This window comes from Myripristis murdjan, chromosome 13, assembly GCF_902150065.1.
Source record: "Myripristis murdjan chromosome 13, fMyrMur1.1, whole genome shotgun sequence".
Classification (NCBI taxonomy): Eukaryota; Metazoa; Chordata; class Actinopteri; order Holocentriformes; family Holocentridae; genus Myripristis; species Myripristis murdjan.
Window position 1 is genome coordinate 2,329,949 of NC_043992.1, and position 20,052 is coordinate 2,350,000.

At 40.5% G+C, this 20,052-nt stretch overlaps 1 protein-coding gene across 1 annotated transcript; it reads right to left on the reverse strand.

Annotated features, from left to right (window-relative positions):
* Window positions 1-3,777: 3,777 nt before the first annotated feature.
* LOC115370705 (ras-related protein Rab-1B-like) lies at window positions 3,778-10,850 on the reverse strand. Its single transcript, XM_030067844.1, has 6 exons — window positions 10,837-10,850; window positions 8,964-9,036; window positions 8,217-8,312; window positions 5,431-5,526; window positions 5,183-5,314; window positions 3,778-4,181 (listed from the first exon to the last, which is right to left on the reverse strand). The coding sequence occupies exons 1-6, from the start codon at window positions 10,848-10,850 to the stop codon at window positions 3,948-3,950; spliced, it is 645 nt and encodes a 214-aa protein (XP_029923704.1). The 3' UTR covers window positions 3,778-3,947.
* Window positions 10,851-20,052: the final 9,202 nt, after the last annotated feature.

The window sequence follows — 20,052 nt, forward strand, 5'->3', positions numbered from 1 at the left end:
TCCACTGTTGGTGCTGTACAAGGGCAAAATTCGGAATATTGTGTCGCTATCCAAATACTTACTAGACCTAACTGTAAATCAGTTTCTCCACATTATTCTATTGTTTGGGTTATTCTATCTCTCCCTTCCCTTTTTTCATTCTTTCATCTTTCCATCCATCTTCATCTTTCTCCCCTTTCCTCCTCTCCATCTGCCTCTCTTTGACTCCACAGCAGCAGCTAGTTTCTGTTCTGAATCAAGGAACCTGGACGGCTGTCAGCCATATCTTGTTTGCCAAATCTGAGGTGTGAAATAGCGTCCTGATGAGAACATGTAATTCAGAATCTCACAGCAGGCACTAAATTCTGTCCTTGTAAAATTATCTGTGGGAATCCTTGACTCAAACTCCAAAAAAAAAATCACTCCACACCAGTAATTAGTAATAGATAACAGATTTTCTGAGATTTTATTCCTGCGTCAAAACAAATTACTGTTCCCTTTGTGCATTTAAGCTTAGTCTTTCCACGTTTGCACCTGCTAAGAAGAAACCCAAGATGTGCAGACACCTGGACTCACCAGCACAAATTACTTCACAGTGCTAGATGACGTACATCCCAAAAGAATTTAGTCACAAGGTGCCAGACCAATTACGACCTCAAGAAAATGGAAAATGAAATCCTCACACCTGCATGAATGCTCCCAAAATCAATTTAATTTGATCAAATTAATCTGTATCTGTAGTTAAGTACATGTGTGAATGCCCCTAAACACACACACAAAAAAATACACAATATTTATACAGTATGTACAATCCATCTGTGTAAAATGGGAGAAACATCAGGCAAAATACCATCATAAATCCCATCACTTAATGACTCTCTGGAGTGTCCATACATGTGTACAGACTTCATTTTTCTTTTCTTTTTTCCCAGCACAATCACTTAACTATATTTTGGGGAAGACATATCAATCCCCTGGTCATACCAATCCCATACATTTTCAAGTCTGGTATGCAGCCATTGCTTGAATCAGCAAAAACAGAGTTTTATTTATCATTTGTTTGGTTCAATGTGTTGTTTCAGTGACATCCAGGCCAGACATCCCATAATTTATCACACAGTGGCTTGAGTCAGTGGAAGCAGTTGTATGACACATAGCCCTTATTGCTGTCATTGACGACATCCTCCTCTGAGTCACTCACAGATAAATTACAAGACATAAATGTACTTTAATTTCTTTTTCCCATTGCTGAGTTTTAGCATCATTTCTTGAAGTGCATCATGAAATCAAATGCCTGTCTAATTCCTGTCAGATAGCTTTCTGATTCGCGAGGACAACCAGATCAGCTTGGTGGAACTGACAATTCTGTGATTAGTCACAGAAAAAGCAGCACAAACTGTAACTGGTCACAGAAAAAAACAAGAACTTCAGTGGGTGTTTATCCACACACTGTGCAACTTTAAGGGACTTCATCTAAGCTGCGCAAATGTCACTTCACTGTTTGGACCAAAATGTCAATTTAACAGGCAGGAAGTGTCGATTCTTCTACCATTTAAAGCAAAACAATCAGATTAGCTGTACAAAAGTTATTGAGGGTTGAGGAATGTGTGAGCATTTTCACACCAGAGAGCATGACAGGACCTATGTCTTTTTCATTAGTGGCTAAAATGTCAAAGCAGCATTTGACTTCTACTAGGGCGCACAGTTGGATAAAAGTTAATCAGAGTCGTGGCACTGGCTGACATTCATCATCATGAGTCGTCCATTATTTAGTATATTTGCATATACTCTCACCGGTGGAAAAATAAGAAGCAGCCCAGCAGCCCATACCACCTGAATGATGCAGTGGATATCACAATAATTGCAGTCCTAAGACTGAATCATTGCTATTTTGGGTGATCGCTCGAATAGGAAATGGAGTCCACTGTCTGTCACCTCCAGTCTCCTCCAGCCAAGAGTGCCTTTATCTCGATAATAAGAGTGCACTGCAAAAAATATCCCCTCAAACAAGCCATTTAGTCTCACATTCAGTGTTGTTTTTCTTTAAAAGAGGTCAAGAAAATCTGCAAATGATTATTGAGAGAGATAATTGAGAGAGAAATGAGATGAGATAATTCCACTTGTTTCCAATGTGAATCATCTTGTTTCCAGAATTTAGTTGGATCAAGTGTCCTTTTATCAGTCCATAATGGGTTGATCTGCCTTATTCTGCCTTGTTTCAACAGATTTATACTTCTTCCCAGATTAATAATGGAAAAACAAATCCTGAAACAAGTGAAACTGCATTGGAAACTGTTATGCCCTATCAACGGGTGTCTGAGACACAGAATATCTTCCCGAAATCCCACACAGCCACAAAGACAAATGATCTCAACGTAAAGAAAGTGAATTTATTAACAACGTGAAAATAAGAAAGATAGCCTATAGTTTGATGATGTAGCTTCAGGGTGGACCAAGACCAGCATAACAAACAGAGCACAAGATAAAAAACAAATAAATAAATAAAACTGGCAGTCCAACCGACCAACTGCAAAACAAGTTAACCAAAAACTACAAACTAAACATCAGGGTAGAAAGAGTGGCCGGTTGGGAGAGGAGGAAGATGGGAGATGCCCAAGCACAGTGCAAACATCATCCATGCCATTTATATAGCAGCCAATCGCCTCGGAGCAGCCAATCACCGTCAAGAGCTTGGAGCCAGTCCAATCACATCCTCTTCCCCACACCCACCAAAAACATCTCATAAGAGTGCATGCAGGCAGACACATACACCATACCTGACACACACACAACCAATGTACAGGATTACAACCACAGTCGTAAGAGAAACAAGTGGGATTATCTCATCCCACCAGCAGATTTTTTTTTTCACCCTGTTTGAAGAAAAGCAATATTTTAACACTGAATTTGGGATGAGATTACTTGATTACTAGATTACTTAAGGAGGATTTTCTGCAGAGTGGCCAAGCTTTTTTATACTCCACTTTTTTTGCAGACAGTTGAAGGCATTTCAGGCTTGACACTCTCCTTTACATCCTTCAGTTCCTCCAACATGATGCACCGAACGGATGTGTGGAACAAACATAAATGACAATTTCCTTTACATGCTATATTAGTAGAGGTGTATTTCTGAATTCCTCTGACTGTTCAAATTTACAGTTATACATAAAATGTGTATATTATGTATACAAACATGCCATTATGAATCTTTTGTGCTCACCATCACTACATATGTGCAGCTACACAAATGGTATCCATAAATACTTTTATTGCAACTGCCATTACAGATATTTATTGCCACAATCAAACAACAAACAAGAAAAGTTATTGAACACAGTAAATCATCTCTAAGGCCGGTGATGTCAACAGTTTACATCACACTGTGCATTCATCAATAAGTAAAGCTTATCTGCTAGAGAAAAGAGTTGCATAGAAGTTTCTTTAAGGATAGAAAATAAGGTCATTGAATGAAGTGTACTATTCAAATTTAAAATTTATTTTTTAAAAAAAATTAGATGTCCTGTTTGTAAAAGTATTTTTATTCTGTCAATCAAGTGTTGACTTACATTATATTATTATTATTTTTATTATTATATTGGGCAGGTAAAAGTGGTTCAGGTGACTTAGGTGCATAGTCTGTCGTTACAACATGCTTGTTTCAAATCTTAACCTGTTTGTGTACACTGTCTACTAAAAGGACAAATGGCAAAATATTTCAAAATTAAAAAAAAAAAAAAAAAAAAAGCATGTCAACGCTCTATTGTTAGCTAAAACTATTTTTTCTTTGTTCCTGAAAATTTAGAATTTTTCATGCAAGGATTTCACCCAGTACCAACAACATGTTGAGTCAAAAAGTGGACCCTGACATTTTTTTTTTTTTTTTTGCTTGTGTAAAAAGCACAAACCCATGTAGTCCCAAAACTAGACAGGCAGATGTGCCGAAAATGACACATCTCATAATGCTGTGCTCAGCAGCAATTGCTGGCCTCCTGCCCCTGCTTCTCCCCTCCAGGCCACAGGGGGGCGCTATTGATCTTGGTGGTCTGGCCCTTGGCCGCCGTCCCCTCGCCCTGCATCCCACCTCCCTCGCTGGCCAGACGCTTGTGGATCTCAGAGGCCATGGTGAGGAAAGCCCTCTCCACATTATCGGAGCTCTTAGCGCTCGTCTCCATGAAGGGGATGTGGAGCGACGAGGCCAGATCCTGCAGGGAGGCAGCAGGAGGGAGGGGGAAACTCTCAGTTTGCTTTCAGACGACAAGGTTCATGTCTTAAATACAAGCTTCCACTGACAGTCATCTAACGGAAAGCTGAGGTGCCAGATAAGCATCAAGCCCATCCAGCTGGGTGTGTCACAGCCAGCTGATCCAACCAGCAGCAGCAGACATTTTACTGCTGGAAATAGGCAGCATCCAGCCATAACTGGATATAATCTGATTCTGTGTAACTAATCTGGCATCAGTAAATTAAGAGTTTCCATTCAAAATGAGACAAACACTTAAAAAAAACACTAAACTTATACACTTACACATACTGAAAACATACTGAAAACTAACCCTAACCCTAACGATGAGTCTTTAAAGGTAAATGGCAGGTAATTTCAATCTTCACTGACTAAATGAGAAGATGCCATCAAGACTTTTGTGTGTGTTTCACACATGATATATGCATACACACACACACACACACACACACACACACACACATATGAAAGATAAGATAAGATATAAAGATATGTATGTGTGTATGTATGTATGTAATGTTTGTATGTCTGTGTGTGTGTGTGTGTGTGTGTGTGTGTGTGTGTGTGTGTGTGTGTGTGTGTGTGTGTGTGTGTGTGTGTGTGTGTGCATGCGTGCGTGCGTGCATGAGTGTGTGTGTGTGTGTGTGTGTGTGTGTGTGTGTGGGTGTGTGTGTGTGTTTGTGTGAGAGTGTATGTTTTGTCCCACCCCAATATCCTGTTATAACAGAAAATATCTGAAGTCAAGGAAGTCTGATAACATTACATGGCTAATTTAAACTTCAGGAAATCAGCTCTTCAGATATCAGTTTGAAACACTATTGTGTTGTTGCCTGCACCAGCTCATGATCAGGCGGAGGCAGCCTCGATGCTGGGGAGGCAGGCTTGTGACAGGGGCGCTGCTAGTTCACATCCCCAGACAGAGCATGTGGGCAGTGTGGGAGCGCAGGGTGGCCCGGTGAGTACCTGAGCAGTGGCACAGTCCACCACTTTCTTACTAACGAGGTCCGACTTGTTTCCCACCAGCAGCCTGGAGACGTTTTCACAGGCGTACCGCTCAATCTCCTCCAGCCACTGCTTCACATTGTTGAAGGACTCCTGAGGACAAATGTTAGTGTTTGAAAACAGCTGTTCATCCATACAGTGTTCTTGCTGATCAGCATGTAGATGCTCATGACACACACACACACACACACACACACACACACACATACCTGCTCGGTGACATCATACACAATGATAATGCCGTGAGCTCCTCTGTAGTAGCTGGAGGTGATGGTTCGAAACCTCTCCTGGCCTGCTGTGTCCCACTGGGAGAACATACACATATACTGAGTCATTCTGGGTCATTCAGTATATCAGTACCCGCTGTATATTAGGGATGCACGATAATATCGGCATGACAACAGTATCAGCTTATATCAGCTTAGGAAATGAAATATCGGTAATGGCCTTAAATGAAGAGTTCTGCTGATATGACATGCCGATATGTGAAATAGGACAAATAAATGCCACATTGATAAAATAAATGTGGCATGTTTTACATAACCTACATCGGAGTAGTTTTCTTATTTTGCCAGGGGAATGTGTACATTTTGAAAAACTTTGTATTTTATGTCTGCATCTGCCAGTGGGCCTTCACAATAAGAGCAGGCATAATAAAATGTTAATTCCACAACAGGAGAGACTTGATGTCCTCTGCAATTAGGTGGAACAAGTACGCTGTATTGGAGTCAGTATCAGCATCAGCCAAAAGAGCTGGAAAACATCAGCATGTTGGATATCAGAAAAAAACTCCAATATTGCATATCCCTAATATATACAGTACAGGCCAAAAGTTTGGACACACCTTCTCATTCAATGCGTTTTCTTTATTTTCATGACTATTTACATTGTAGATTCTCACTGAAGGCATCAAAATTAGGAATGAACACATGGAATTATGTAGTAAACAAAAAAGTGTGATATAATTCAAAACATGTTTTATATTTAAGATTCTTCAAAATAGCCACCCTTTGCTCTGATTACTGCTTTGCACACTCTTGGCATTCTCTCCATGAGCTTCAAGAGGTAGTCACCTGAAATGGTTTTCCAACAGTCTTGAAGGAGTTCCCAGAGGTGTTTAGCACTTGTTGGCCCCTTTGCCTTCACTCTGCGGTCCAGCTCACCCCAAACCATCTCGATTGGGTTCAGGTCCGGTGACTGTGGAGGCCAGGTCATCTGCCGCAGCACTCCATCACTCTCCTTCTTGGTCAAATAGCCCTTACACAGCCTGGAGGTGTGTTTGGGCTCATTGTCCTGTTGAAAAATAAATGATGGTCCAACTAAACGCAAACCGGATGGGATGGCATGTCACTGCAGGATGCTGTGGTAGCCATGCTGGTTCAGTGTGCCTTCAATTTTGAATAAATCCCCAACAGTGTCACCAGCAAAACACCCCCACACCATCACACCTCCTCCTCCATGCTTCACAGTGGGAACCAGGCATGTGGAATCCATCCGTTCACCTTTTCTGCGTCTCACAAAGACACGGCAGTTGGAACCAAAGATCTCAAATTTGGACTCATCAGACCAAAGCACAGATTTCCACTGGTCTAATGTCCATTCCTTGTGTTTCTTGGCCCAAACAAATCTCTTCTGCTTGTTGCCTCTCCTTAGCAGTGGTTTCCTAGAAGCTATTTGACCATGAAGGCCTGATTGGCGCAGTCTCCTCTTAACAGTTGTTCTAGAGATGGGTCTGCTGCTAGAACTCTGTGTGGCATTTATCTGGTCTCTGATCTGAGCTGCTGTTAACTTGCCATTTCTGAGGCTGGTGACTCGGATGAACTTGTCCTCAGAAGCAGAGGTGACTCTTGGTCTTTCTTTCCTGGGTCGGTCCTCATGTGTGCCAGTTTTGTTGTAGCGCTTGATGGTTTTTGCGACTCCACTTGGGGACACATTTAAAGTTTTTGCAATTTTCCGGACTGACTGACCTTCATTTCTTAAAGTAATGATGGCCACTCGTTTTTCTTTAGTTAGCTGATTGGTTCTTGCCATAATATGAATTTTAACAGTTGTCCAATAGGGCTGTCGGCTGTGTAGTAACCTGACTTCTGCACAACACAACTGATGGTCCCAACCCCATTGATAAAGCAAGAAATTCCACTAATTAACCCTGATAAGGCACACCTGTGAAGTGAAAACCATTTCAGGTGACTACCTCTTGAAGCTCATGGAGAGAATGCCAAGAGTGTGCAAAGCAGTAATCAGAGCAAAGGGTGGCTATTTTGAAGAAACTAGAATATAAAACATGTTTTCAGTTATTTCACCTTTTTTTGTTACGTACATAACTCCACATGTGTTCATTCATAGTTTTGATGCCTTCAGTGAGAATCTACAATGTAAATAGTCATGAAAATAAAGAAAACGCATTGAATGAGAAGGTGTGTCCAAACTTTTGGCCTGTACTGTATATCAGAATATGTCATTGTGAAATCAGTTGGGATACTTTGACATAATTAGCATAAACAAACAAGACCATCTCTGCAATGACCAATAGCCCCCTCTACACAGCATTTTAAACTGTGTGATGTAGTTGGAGGTCAACAGTCCACCACCAGTTCCCTCTTAGCAAATCTGCTGTGTTGCTTTACGGCACAAAACAGAAAGAGGGCGCTGTTGTTCCAGAGCAAACGGAGCTAAAGCTGAATGGCTGATGGAAAAATCCCTTCTAACACGTTGATGCTCTTTAGTAAAGACAAAGACAAAACAGTTGACCCAAAAAAGTACACCTCCCCTACTGTTTAAAGGAAGCTCCCCTCCCTCCTCTTCCTTGACATTTACAGCAGAGGAAACCATGAAGCGAGTCAGTGCAACAACCAAGGCAAGTGGTGAAACTGAGCCGAAAGAGACACATTCTGACTCAGAAAGACAACAGAACCAGAATCAGATTTCCCCACATTTTAAGAATAACAACTAAATTTACGTATACTTCAGCATTTATTGTCTCATCTGAACTCACAATTTGTAGTTTTACTGTCTTCCCCTCCATGTCGATGGTCCTGATCTTGAAGTCTACCCCGATGGTGGAGATGTAGCTCTCCGTGTAGGTGTCGTCCTGGGGAGGGGGGGGGGGGGGTGAATGGTCAGCAGCAGATAATAAAGCATTGGAAAAAAAAATGTGTGAACAGTCTACACAAGGAACGTTTACGCAAACTCAGAGGGCAACAAAAAGGCTGCTCTTTGTGTTCTTGCATGGCAAAATGTGCAGCTAGAAATTTGTAACATGACTCAAACATCCAGTGTCATGTGTTTCAGGAAGGGGTCCAGAATGAAATTTCTGGTATATAGCAACTACCAACTAAGAAGAAGAAGAAGAAGAAGAAGAAGAAGAAGAAGAAGAAGAAGAAGAAGAAGAAGACATGATTTCTTATGTTCTGTGCAAATGAATGGCAGTGGTGGCAAATTCTGAAGAGAATCTGCCAAACATGTTTCATACCATCTTATTTTCAAAACGCTTTTTGGCGCTGATGGAGGGTCATGTTCCTCCACGAGAGCCAATTTTAAATCCCCCTCTCCAGCAGGAAGTTGCCTTTGTTTCCCCCGTGTGTAAAAATGATGAGTAACCGCAGGAGTCGATATGTGAGAGTGCACCATGTAAGCTTAACGTGGCCTTGGGTGGATCTAGCTCTTGCGTTCATGTATGCGTTCCTTGCAGAGACCATGCACTGGGCTGACGCTGCAGCAGACATGTTGAGAGCCGGCCTACCGCGAAGCGCAGCAGCAGACATGACTTTCCGACTCCAGAGTCACCGATCAGAAGAAGCTTGAACAGGTAGTCACTGGGAAAAGACACACACGTGCACACTACGATGAAACAGTAGAACTAAAACTCCACACTGGATAAACTGGATAAACGCTGCTATGTGTGTCTTGCCTAACAGTGTATTCTCTTCATTTCATGATTTTCAGATATCCAAACTCTCCAAAAATTAATCAAATTTCTGGTTATCATTTATCAATCATTCTCCGAGTCATTCCTTGGAATCATAAAACTATATCAGCAGACTCAGGACAAGCCAGTGTTTTATCAACTTAATGTTTTGCCTGGAGGAGTGTGGCATGGAAACACCTCACTGCTGTCACTGTCTGTCAAACTCTCTCACATAGCATTATGGATACAGTGTGGTCAATCAGTTAATCCATCAATCAATCAGAGTTTGTTTCAATAGTTCTTTTCATACAAATGAATAATTCTTGTGCATAGTGGTTTGTGTGTAACACAATAAAACAGTACATAAAAAATTAGAGGAAACTGTAATAAATCACTCAACAAACCAGGAACAGAGGAAACGCTATAATAAATCTCTCTAAAAGTTTAAACTGAGGAAACACCAGCGGGGAGATGAAGACCGATAACGAATGGATAAAATGTGATGTTTACATTAAATATTACAATAGCAGTTAATATTCCATTACCATGGAGATCATCAATTCCTTTCATTTCCTTCCCATGTATTAGAGGAACCTTCACTCAAAAAAGAGGAGAGAGGATCTGACAGCCGAAACTTTCCATGGCAACAAGGAAACTCAGTCTCGGGGAATCAGCCTCACTGAGGAAGACCACAGCTCATTTGAATAAGACCTTGATCAATGTGAATAAGGTTTGGAGCAATAGCCAGTTTAGTCTGTGCATGTAAATGTAGTCAACGTTTGTCTCTGTCTTAGTTAGGTAGTCTGATTCACACAGACAACAGAATCACCAGTTACTATAGCAACAGCCACGGAGCAGCACTGTGGAGTCAACATGGCTGCTGCTGTCAACTGTACATCCTGTGGCCTTTTTTAACCCAACAGAAAGGCTGCATTCATGGCTATCACTTTGTTGTCATCTGATCCAAACTCAGGTCATGACCTTTGACCTTTAGCACAAAAAACTACTACGTTTTGCCTTTGTAGAGAGAGACTGTATAGGGTTGATGGCAAAATTTGCAGACTTGTTTGATAGTTAGGATAGGTAGGACTGCACTTTTTAACATGATGTTTTCGGTTTAAAGGAGTGTAACAAATAACAAGGGAAGCATCCAAAGACATGGGAGTCATCTCATTTTCCAACTACAGAGTCAAAACTAGACTAAAATAATCTACATCCTCAAGAATTGTCCCATAAAGAACAGGTGTGCACTGCACAGTCTACCTCAGAGTCACCAACAACCATCTAGAAGGGGGACAAAGGTAACATAATATACGCTTACACCTCATAAAGCTTCATAGAGAAACAGGACGGAGACGCACAGCACGGAGCTAACGTTACATGTGGGCTAACTTTAACATAGCAGTAGTGACACTCAAGAAGCTCCATGTAACACATCAAGACATACACGCAGATATCAAGGGTTTCATGACAAAAGACCTCATATCCAGCACGGAGAGAGGCAACAATCCAACAGCACAGTTGACAACAGCAGAGCTGGTTTGCGAGGGCTCTAGATGAGTCCTAACCATGATGTAATGTGCTTATCCTCCATGTCAGTGGTCAGTCTTGAAAGAGCAGGTGCTTGAATCAATAGATTTTCAAAACTCTTCATATATTTAACATTTCAGTCCCTACACGGCACATATAAAATAACAGAGATACTCACTACTCAGGGTTCATGGTCGGCGGCCGCTCCGGATGACAAAACAAAGAAGAAAAAAAAAATAAATAAATCCTTAGAACTCAAACCTCAATCTAAAAATACACACTGCTTCTCTGTGATGCTGCTTGCTGCATGTGCTGTATGTTGTGTGTGTATGTATGTGTGTGTGTGTGTGTGTGTGTGTGTGCAGATCTGTCCTTCAGAGGGCAAATGGCAGCGCGGCAAGGCTACCTATCCAGCGAGCTGAGTGAGGAGCCTGGTTCGGAGGCATTATTTATTAATAAAGAGCAGCTCAAGTTACACAGGGGACAGCACCTGGAACCAACACACACACACACACACACACACACACACACACACACACACACACTCAGATGCACAAAACTGTATTAATATACTTGCAAATACCCTAGCCAAAAGCGTTCATTCTCTAACTGTAACTGTAATTTTAAACCAAGTCCTAACTTTAACTTGTTTTGTATTTTTTTGTTTTCCACAGTTTGGCAGCGTCGTGTTGCTGAGTGATGGTTGTTGTGTTTGTTTTGCACGGCCCTGCTCACTTCCTGACAGCGTCTGTGGTGCGTCGCACGTCACTGGACCGACAGCGGCCGCCACACAGAAACAGGCGGGATGTGCCGTGCTGATGCTGATGAGGCAGATTTCCACCGCTGCCTGAGAGCAAGCGAGTGCACAAGGACAGTATCCACACTACATTAATACAGAAAATATGGTTAATATAAGATGTGATAACTGTTTAGTTTTCTTTATTACCGAACTGTTTATTATAGAGACAAGAAACCACTAATAACATTAAGGGCTCTCCTCCTGTTGGATTCAGGCAGAAGGAAATCCTGGTGGTTTGAGCCCAGAATCACAATCTTCTCCTCAGCATCTGGACTCTGAAGAGATGTTGCTGTGACTTGGGCCAATTCAGAAGAAAACCATCTTGTGATTCTGGGTTCAAATCAGCAGGATTTCCTTGTTCCTAAATCCCATGTCAAAGTAGAATTTGATGAGGTCATCAGCTGCAGCAGCATCTGCAGTGTGAGGCTGATCCAACCACGTAAAGTCAACCAAAAAAAAAAAAAAAAAAAAGAAGCCCATCAGCATCACTATTCATCATCCCCTCTCATCTTGGGGTACTTTTCATCTTGGAAAGACAAGAACAATATTCGATTCTTTTTCAACTGGATTGCTTTACCACTGAGAGGCCTGCCTTTTTCTCAGTGATTCATTTGTTAATTTTCGGGTTGGATCTACCTGGGAGGTTTGAGTTTCTGTGGGTGCTGAAGTTTGTATTTTATTCAACCCAATTTGATTTTTATAATAGCATAACTCAACTTAACTCAACTTTATTTATAAAGCCCTTTAAAACAACCACAGTTGCAACGGTTACAGTGCTGTACAAAAATAGGCAATAACAGGAAAATAAATAAATATTAAAATAATTGTTTATTGTTTTTAATGTTTCTAAAACAACGTAAAAACAATGAAACAATTTAAACACAATAAAACAATTAAAAACAAATAAAGCAATAAGTAAAACAAACCATAAAACACTAAAACAGAAGCAGAGTCTCATGTGGGGTTGAAAGCCAAGGAAGAAAAATGGGTTTTAAGACGAGTTTTAAAAAACAGTCAACAATCAGCAACAAAACAATCAGTCATCAAGTTGGTTTGTTCATCAGTTATCAAGTATGTGACAGTTGAGCACTTTAACGTAAAACACATTCTCTAAAAAGTCATCTTTCTCTTCCTCATCTTCCTCATCTTGCATTCTTGCATGAAATTCGAGAATACACACACATAGACACACACAGGCAAGCATGCATACACACACACACACACACACACACACACTCACGTGGCTGATTGTTCCCCTAGCAAGCGGTACATGCTGCTGTGTTGTTGAGGCACGGTGTGAGATTCAGAAAGATCGCTGCACTTTAATCTGAAGCCTGTGGTGTGTATCAGCGACTGGCTGCTGAGCTCCAACACACTCAGGAGACGCAGTGAGTCAGTGAACACATCACCATTAAAAACAGTTCAACGCTCTGAATATGGTACATCTTTGATCGTTGACCGTCTGACTGACTAATCAAATAGATAGATAGATAGATAGATAGATAGATAGATAGATAGATAGATAGATACTTTATTCATCCCGAAGGAAATTCACAGTTTTCAACAGTATCCACAGATTACAAGATTAAATAAATAAAAATAAATAAAGAATAAAAGATGACACTTGATATCTAAGTACCCAATGTGCAAAAAAAAATGTGTGCATAGATGTATACAATGTGCATAGATGTGGGCAATGTGCAAATTTACAGTATAAACAGATGATAAATAGCAGCAAGCAATATATACACTATAAACAAGGAATATATAAAAAATAGAAATATGAACATTTTAAACAGCAGAGAAAAAATAACCTAAACATGTTTTACTGTCTAATGTCTTGTTCACATCACACACTGCAAAAAGTCAAAATCTTACCAATATAATTTGTCTTATTTCAAGTAAAAATGTCTTATTTCTAGTCAAAATATCTCATTACACTTAAAATAAGACATGATCAGCTCAGAAATAACTTGTTTTTAGACAATTTTCACTTGTTTCAAGTGAAAATCTACTTGAAACAAGTGAAAATTAGCTTGAAACAAGAAACATATTCTGCCAATGGAACAAGCAAATTTTTACTTGTTCACTTGTGTCACAAGTAAAAATTTGCTTGTTCACTTGGCAAAATTTGTTTCTTGTTTCAAGTGAATTTTCACTTGAAACAAGTGAAAATTGTCTAAAGACAAGTAATTTCTTAGCTGATCAGGTCTTATTTTAAGTGTAATGAGATATTTTGACTAGAAATAAGACATTTTTACTTGAAATAAGACAAATAATCTTGGTAAGATTTTGACTTTTTGCAGTGCATGATTCTATCCTTGATTTCCTTACTTTGTATTAAAGTGATTGCAATAACACAGAAATGTAACTAATTACTTCTCCAAATTACATGATGCAGTTACAGCGACTGAAACTTTAGATGGGCTCATTACTCGTTGCCTTTGTCTTGACAGAAGACAAACACAGCCTACATTAGCTGAATTTTCCAGGTTATGATGTAACGTCATTTGATTATACCGCATTTTATCTACATTTCAGTGTAAAGTAAGTCAGCAGGACATATTTGGGATCTTGGGATAATTTGGTATCTCTGCTAGAATTTAAAATAAAGTTGTGTAGATTTGAACAGACACAAAATATCAGCATCAGTATTGGCCTTAAAACATCATGCTAGCTGAATCCTAGTATCCTAGTATCATGTTAGCCTTTCTCTCCTCTCCTCATTACAGATGGATGGAGGACAAAGAGAGAGCAAGGTAGTTTTGTTTGCTGACCCCCTGGTCACGGGAGCGAGCAGAGAGCAGGGGATTGTGGGATAGACGGCGGCTGAGCAGCTGTGACGGGGTCAGGGGTCAGCACCCTGACAACGGCCTGTTGCCAGGGCAGAAGCGGCGGCAGGCCGGTTGCCACGGGAGCGGCAGGCTTTGTGCCACTCCTGATGGAGCATGGAGGTGTGAAGGCTGGGGGAGGAGAGAAGAAAGAGACAAATTCAGGAAACAAAGAAGGAGAGGAGAAAGAAATAAGAACAAATTATAGAAAAACATGGAAAGAAAGAAAGGGGGAAGAAGGACATGGGGAAGAGGAAGAGGAAGAAAGAAGGCTGGAGAAAAAACAGGGAGGTTGTGAAACACCAAAATCAATTTTAACCCTATAAAGCCATTTGTATCATATATGATAAACGTTTTCAATTCCGTTTTTCGTTTTCAGTTTAATCAATACTTGACCAAAATACTGTTGTATACCTTTGAACACTTCCCCTGTTCACCCTGGACCATACCATTGGCACTTCAAGTACATATCATATATCATACACCAGAAAGGTCGTGTAATAACATATATATATTTTTTAATATATTTTGTCATAGGACTAAATAAAGGGTTCAATTTCAAAAAATTGGAATTTTCTGCCAATTCTTTCATAGTTCAGGCTTTATAGGGTTAAAAGGGATTATCAGTGATTTACAGTAACTGTCCTTTTCCTTGTGTCTAGGTTCATGGTTTTGTAACAGCTTGCAGGTGGCACACACACTGTACGCTCGCCCGACCCATGGAGAGAGATGGAGGGCTGTTAAACTTACCTTGATGTTAACTGCTGTCCTGGCTAACAAATCCCCCTTTCTTTTTCTTCAAATAAGGTTAAGAAAAAAAAAAAAAAAAAAAGAGCCCGTGGGATGAGACAGTCCCTCTTGGTTCCAATGCAGTTTCTCTGGTTTCAGGAATGTTTCTTGTAAGCAGCATAAATCTGACGAAACAGGGCAGGATAAGGCACATCGGAAACAAGTGGGCTCGTTTCATCCCACTGGCAGATTTTTTTTTTAAAACAAATCTTGTTTATTTGAAGAAAACCAGATTTGAACCCTGGAGAGGAGACTGAATGACGTGTTAGGATGTAGGTTTTTGCCATGTTGCATATTGATATTCATGAGAGTCACACTGCGGAGGCATGATCACAGCAGACTGGATTTAATATTGTGTGTGTGTGTGTGTGTGTGTGTGTGTGTGTGTGTGCACGCACGCGTAGGAGAAAGAAACATGTAAAATACATCTGCATTACACAGAAACAGAAACATTATGCACATTATGCAGTATTTTAACCTTTATATGCTCCGTATGGGTAAAGTGAACAAATCTTGGTTTTATTAAGGGTGTGTGTGTGTGTGTGTGTGTGTGTGTGAGTGTGTGCGTGCAGGTCCATGTGAGAGAGTGCTATATGGAGTTAAACCAGTCATTGTTCCTATCAGTGTGTGTCCCAGGGGACCTGAGGGAGCGGGAATAAATAGCTGCTTTTCACTATTCAGCCTTATTTTACCACGCTCCCTGGTTCCTGTGCGTGTGTGTGCGTGTGTGTGAGAGAGAGAGAGAGAGAGAGAGGGAGAGAGAGAGAGAGAAAGAGAGAGAGACCTTATGGTACACATGATGTACAAGAAAACTTGTTTCAAGTCTGCAAAAGTCTGTGCACTCACTGCATGTGTGTCAGTGTGTGTGTATGTATATGCATCTGTGTGTGCGTGTGTGTGTGTGTGTGTGTGTGTGTGTGTGTGATGTTTGTGTGTGTGTGTGTGTGTACATTTGCATGTTTATGTGCATGTATCTTCATGAATATATAGTATGCGTGAGTGTGTGTTTGTGTATGTGTGTGTGTCTGTATGTTTCTGTGTTTGAGAAAACATTAAAATTAGTATTACACATTGAGAATATTTGTGTGTGTGTGTGTGTGTGTGTGTGCGCGCACACTCGTGTTGCTGCTGGTTGAAGATTTATGTGGAGTCATTTAGTCAGTCTCTCTTTTCCCAGTGTGTTTGTGTGTGTGTGTGTGTGTGTGAGTTAAGAGGGCCCTCAGGCCAATTAGGCAACAGATAATTAACCTCATTGAAACTGGATGGTGAATGAAGGCCTTATGGGGAGACAGAAGAGAGAGAGAGAGAGAGAGAGAGAGAGAGAGATAAAGGCAGAGAGGGGAAAGAAAGAGAAGACAGAGAACAAGAACCTGGTCTCACAAAGCTCCATGTGTAACATCATAAAGTGTCCCAATTTATTTCTTATTCCTCATTTATTCTTTATTTCTTGAAAAAAATCTAATATATAGATATGTGTGTGTGTGTGTGTGTGTGTGTGTGTGTGTGTGTGTGTGTGTGTGTATCTATCTATCTTTCTATATATGTATCTATATATATCTATAGATAGATAGATAGATAGATAGATGTACACTACCAGTCAAAAGTTTGGACACACCTTCTCGTTCAATGTTTTTTCTTTATTTTTACTACTTTGTACATCAAATCAAATATATGAAGGAAGATATATGGAATTATGTAGCAAAGAAAATAAAATAATAAATAACCCTAAATATGTTTTATATTTTACATTCCTCAAAGTAGCCACCCTTTGCTTTGTTGACAGATAAAAAAAAAAAACAGACCCAGGTCAGGAGCTACATGATACAAACTGAACTGAAGTGAAGACACAAACTGGCGCTGTGGTGAGCCGATCAGGTTTATACTCAAAATGCTGGACCACAGTGACAAAATGTATCATTCCCACAAGTTGCATCTAATGGCACCCACAGACTGTAGGAAGTCAGCAATCTTACGAGTTTATGGATCTAATAAACTCGATAGAACATCAAGTTTGATTTATGTTGACCATCCAGTGATCATGAGAATGAATCCTAGAGGCTACACCGCAAGTCCATATACAAGAAAACATCATCAGCATATTTCATCCATCTGCAGGCTTTGCAGCAGCAGCATTAATGTGTTTGGAAAAAAAAAAAAAAAAGAAGAGGAGGAGAATATTTACCTGATCGTTATAAGGCCAAACAAAAAAAAACTTTGGGTTCCGGTTCCTTGTCATTTAAGGGCATGAGTAGTAGGGAATTTATTTTATTTTATTTTTTATTTTATTTAACATTTTAAGGATGGGTAGGGGGGATTTATTTTATTTTATTTATTCATGGGAAGGATGGGTAGGTAGGGATTTTATTTTATTTTATTCTTTTTTTTATTTTCGGAAACGATGCATGAGTTGCTTTTTAAATATAATTAATTCAATATTTGCATAAGTTACCACCTTTTTAACGGACGGAGCAGCGTTATTACTAGCAGAGGGAGGTGTTTCTGGCTCGCATCGCAGCGCTAGGTACCTGAGGTCGAATACAGCCAGTGCTGTCGGTGGCGCGTGATTCCATGAAGTTATTTTCTGAAGTTACGCGAGAACATCACAAATAAGGCGAGTGCAACATACATCAAAATAAAAGCCCTGCTTAACTTTTGACCAATGCCAACAAGGTCACACTCGGTCCCATAGTGCCTTTTTTATTATTTTTTTATTTTATTTTTACACAGAGGCCAATAAAATAACCTGACTCGGGGGTTAAATGGGACACTCGGTCGGGAACCGGAACCCAAAAAACTAACATCTTGTTTTGCTTGTTTTCCCTCCATCATTGGGTTTAGTGCCAGTGCTGTGCTGATCAGTGCATCATGTTATGCTGCATTCCTATTGGTTGGCTGGTGGACATGCATCATAGCAGCTGTCACATTATGAGACAGTTCTCCTAAAGGACATGGGCCATTTTTGAACCTCTGTCTCAGTGTGATGAAGGACTGCCGTTTTGGAGCCACAACCACAGATACTGCTACGTTTCTTTCACATTGGTCATCTTTCGTCTGGGACACCCCAAAATGATGGATGGACAGACAGGCGGATGTTGGATTTTGGGGGACAATAGTAAAGCTATGACACTGCTGTTATGTACGGAGACAAGAACAGAGGTTTAAATCAGGTGAAAGGGAAATAAAGCAACATCTAAATGTGAGTCTGTAGCTGAGACGTTAATAGCAACACACACAGTTCTCTTCCTCCTTCCTTCCTGCTCTGTCTCTGGAGGACACACAGGGAGAGGGAACATTAATGAGCCTCGTTTTAAATCTCCTCATCTGAAATGTTTTTAATGGTAGAAAGTGTCTCTTTTCCCTCTGCAGCTGAAGTTGTTAGGCTAATTGCAGATTAAACTGCTAAATCCAGCAGGAATGAAACTTTAAAGGCCTGTTTTTTTGGGGGGGGGGGGGTTTTCCTTTAAAGGAGAGACAGTATGGCAGATTTAAAATGAAAGCTGTAACTCTGCAGGTTGAAGCCATGTCAGGGTTTCTACTGCGGAATCTAAATGTGAAGGTGATGTGTGGAAATTAGCTGGAAACATCTCTCTCTCTCTCTCTCTCTCTCTCTCTCTCTCTCTCTCTCTCTGTCTTTTAGCCACTTGCCCTCCCTTGTTCTTTCTACGTCTTGGCCTTTGTTGATCTCTCTCTCTCTCTAAGTCTTCCCTCATAGAAAGAACAGCTCTCTCTTCCTCCCTTTATGTCTCTCTCTCTCTCTCCGTCTCTGTCTTATTTTTCCTATTCATTTCTCTCTCTCTCTCTCTCTCTCTCTCTCTCTTTATATATGTTATCCTCTCTCTCTCTCTCCCTCTCCCTCTCCAGTGACAGCTGGTCCTCTGCTTTCCCGCCAACTGGCCAGCTGTCCATGCTAACTGGAGGTATTTGAGGAGTGCATGTGTGTGTGTGTGTGTGTGTGTGTGTGTGTGTAAGGCATGCTGCTTTACATAAGAGGCAGTTCCCCTCTCTTTCTCTCTCTCTCTCTCCCTCACACACACACACACACACACACACACACACACTCACATGCTTACTCACATGCACACACACACACACACATACTCTACACAAGACAGACACAGAGGAAGCAACATGACACTCAAATAAAAAAGACCCCTCTATTCTGCTACTGTGGGAAAGGATGGTCACACACACACACACACACACACACACACACACACACACACACACACACACACATACAGCGGGGGGAAAAATCCTAATTACTTCAATCATCAAGTTCTATAAATGTGCAGGTTTTTGTACATAAATGTATTGACAAATTACATTTATACAATGCCTTACACACAGCACCATGGACAGAAGACAGTAGCTATTATTAAATGCTAGAAAATGAAAAAAAAAAAAAAAAAAAAAAAAAAAAACTCCACATGTACTTTTGTTGGCATGGAAGTAAAACACATTATGAGTTATGAGGAGAATAATTCATAAAGCAAAACGATAATCCGTGAGCTCATTGTTTTCTTTATTTAGTCTCCATCTCTGTTGATAAGCTCTCATCTTAACTGTGGTCTAACTGTGTACCAGCAGCACGACATGACACAGCCACTTTACAGCATGACACAGCCACTTTACAGCATGACACAGCCCCTGAGGTAACATCATGGAAAAGCCTCAGGATGACGCAGGCCAATCACATTCAGAGCTGTTCAAGTTCATCATCAAGGTGGTGGTAGTAGAGAGGACTTTCAGGTAGGAGACCAGAGTTTGATTCCAATGTGAAACAAGTGTGCTGTTTGTTTTCTGTGATAATGAAGTATTTTACTTTTTTTTCCAATCACTTTTTCCAGTATAATGGAACTGGGATGCACTTTGTCGACATCTTCACCTCCAAACCACAGCAGAAGTTTTCTTTTGCAAATGTGTTCATAGCTTTTCATTGGATTCACACATTTTTCAGGCTCTTTTGCACAACACT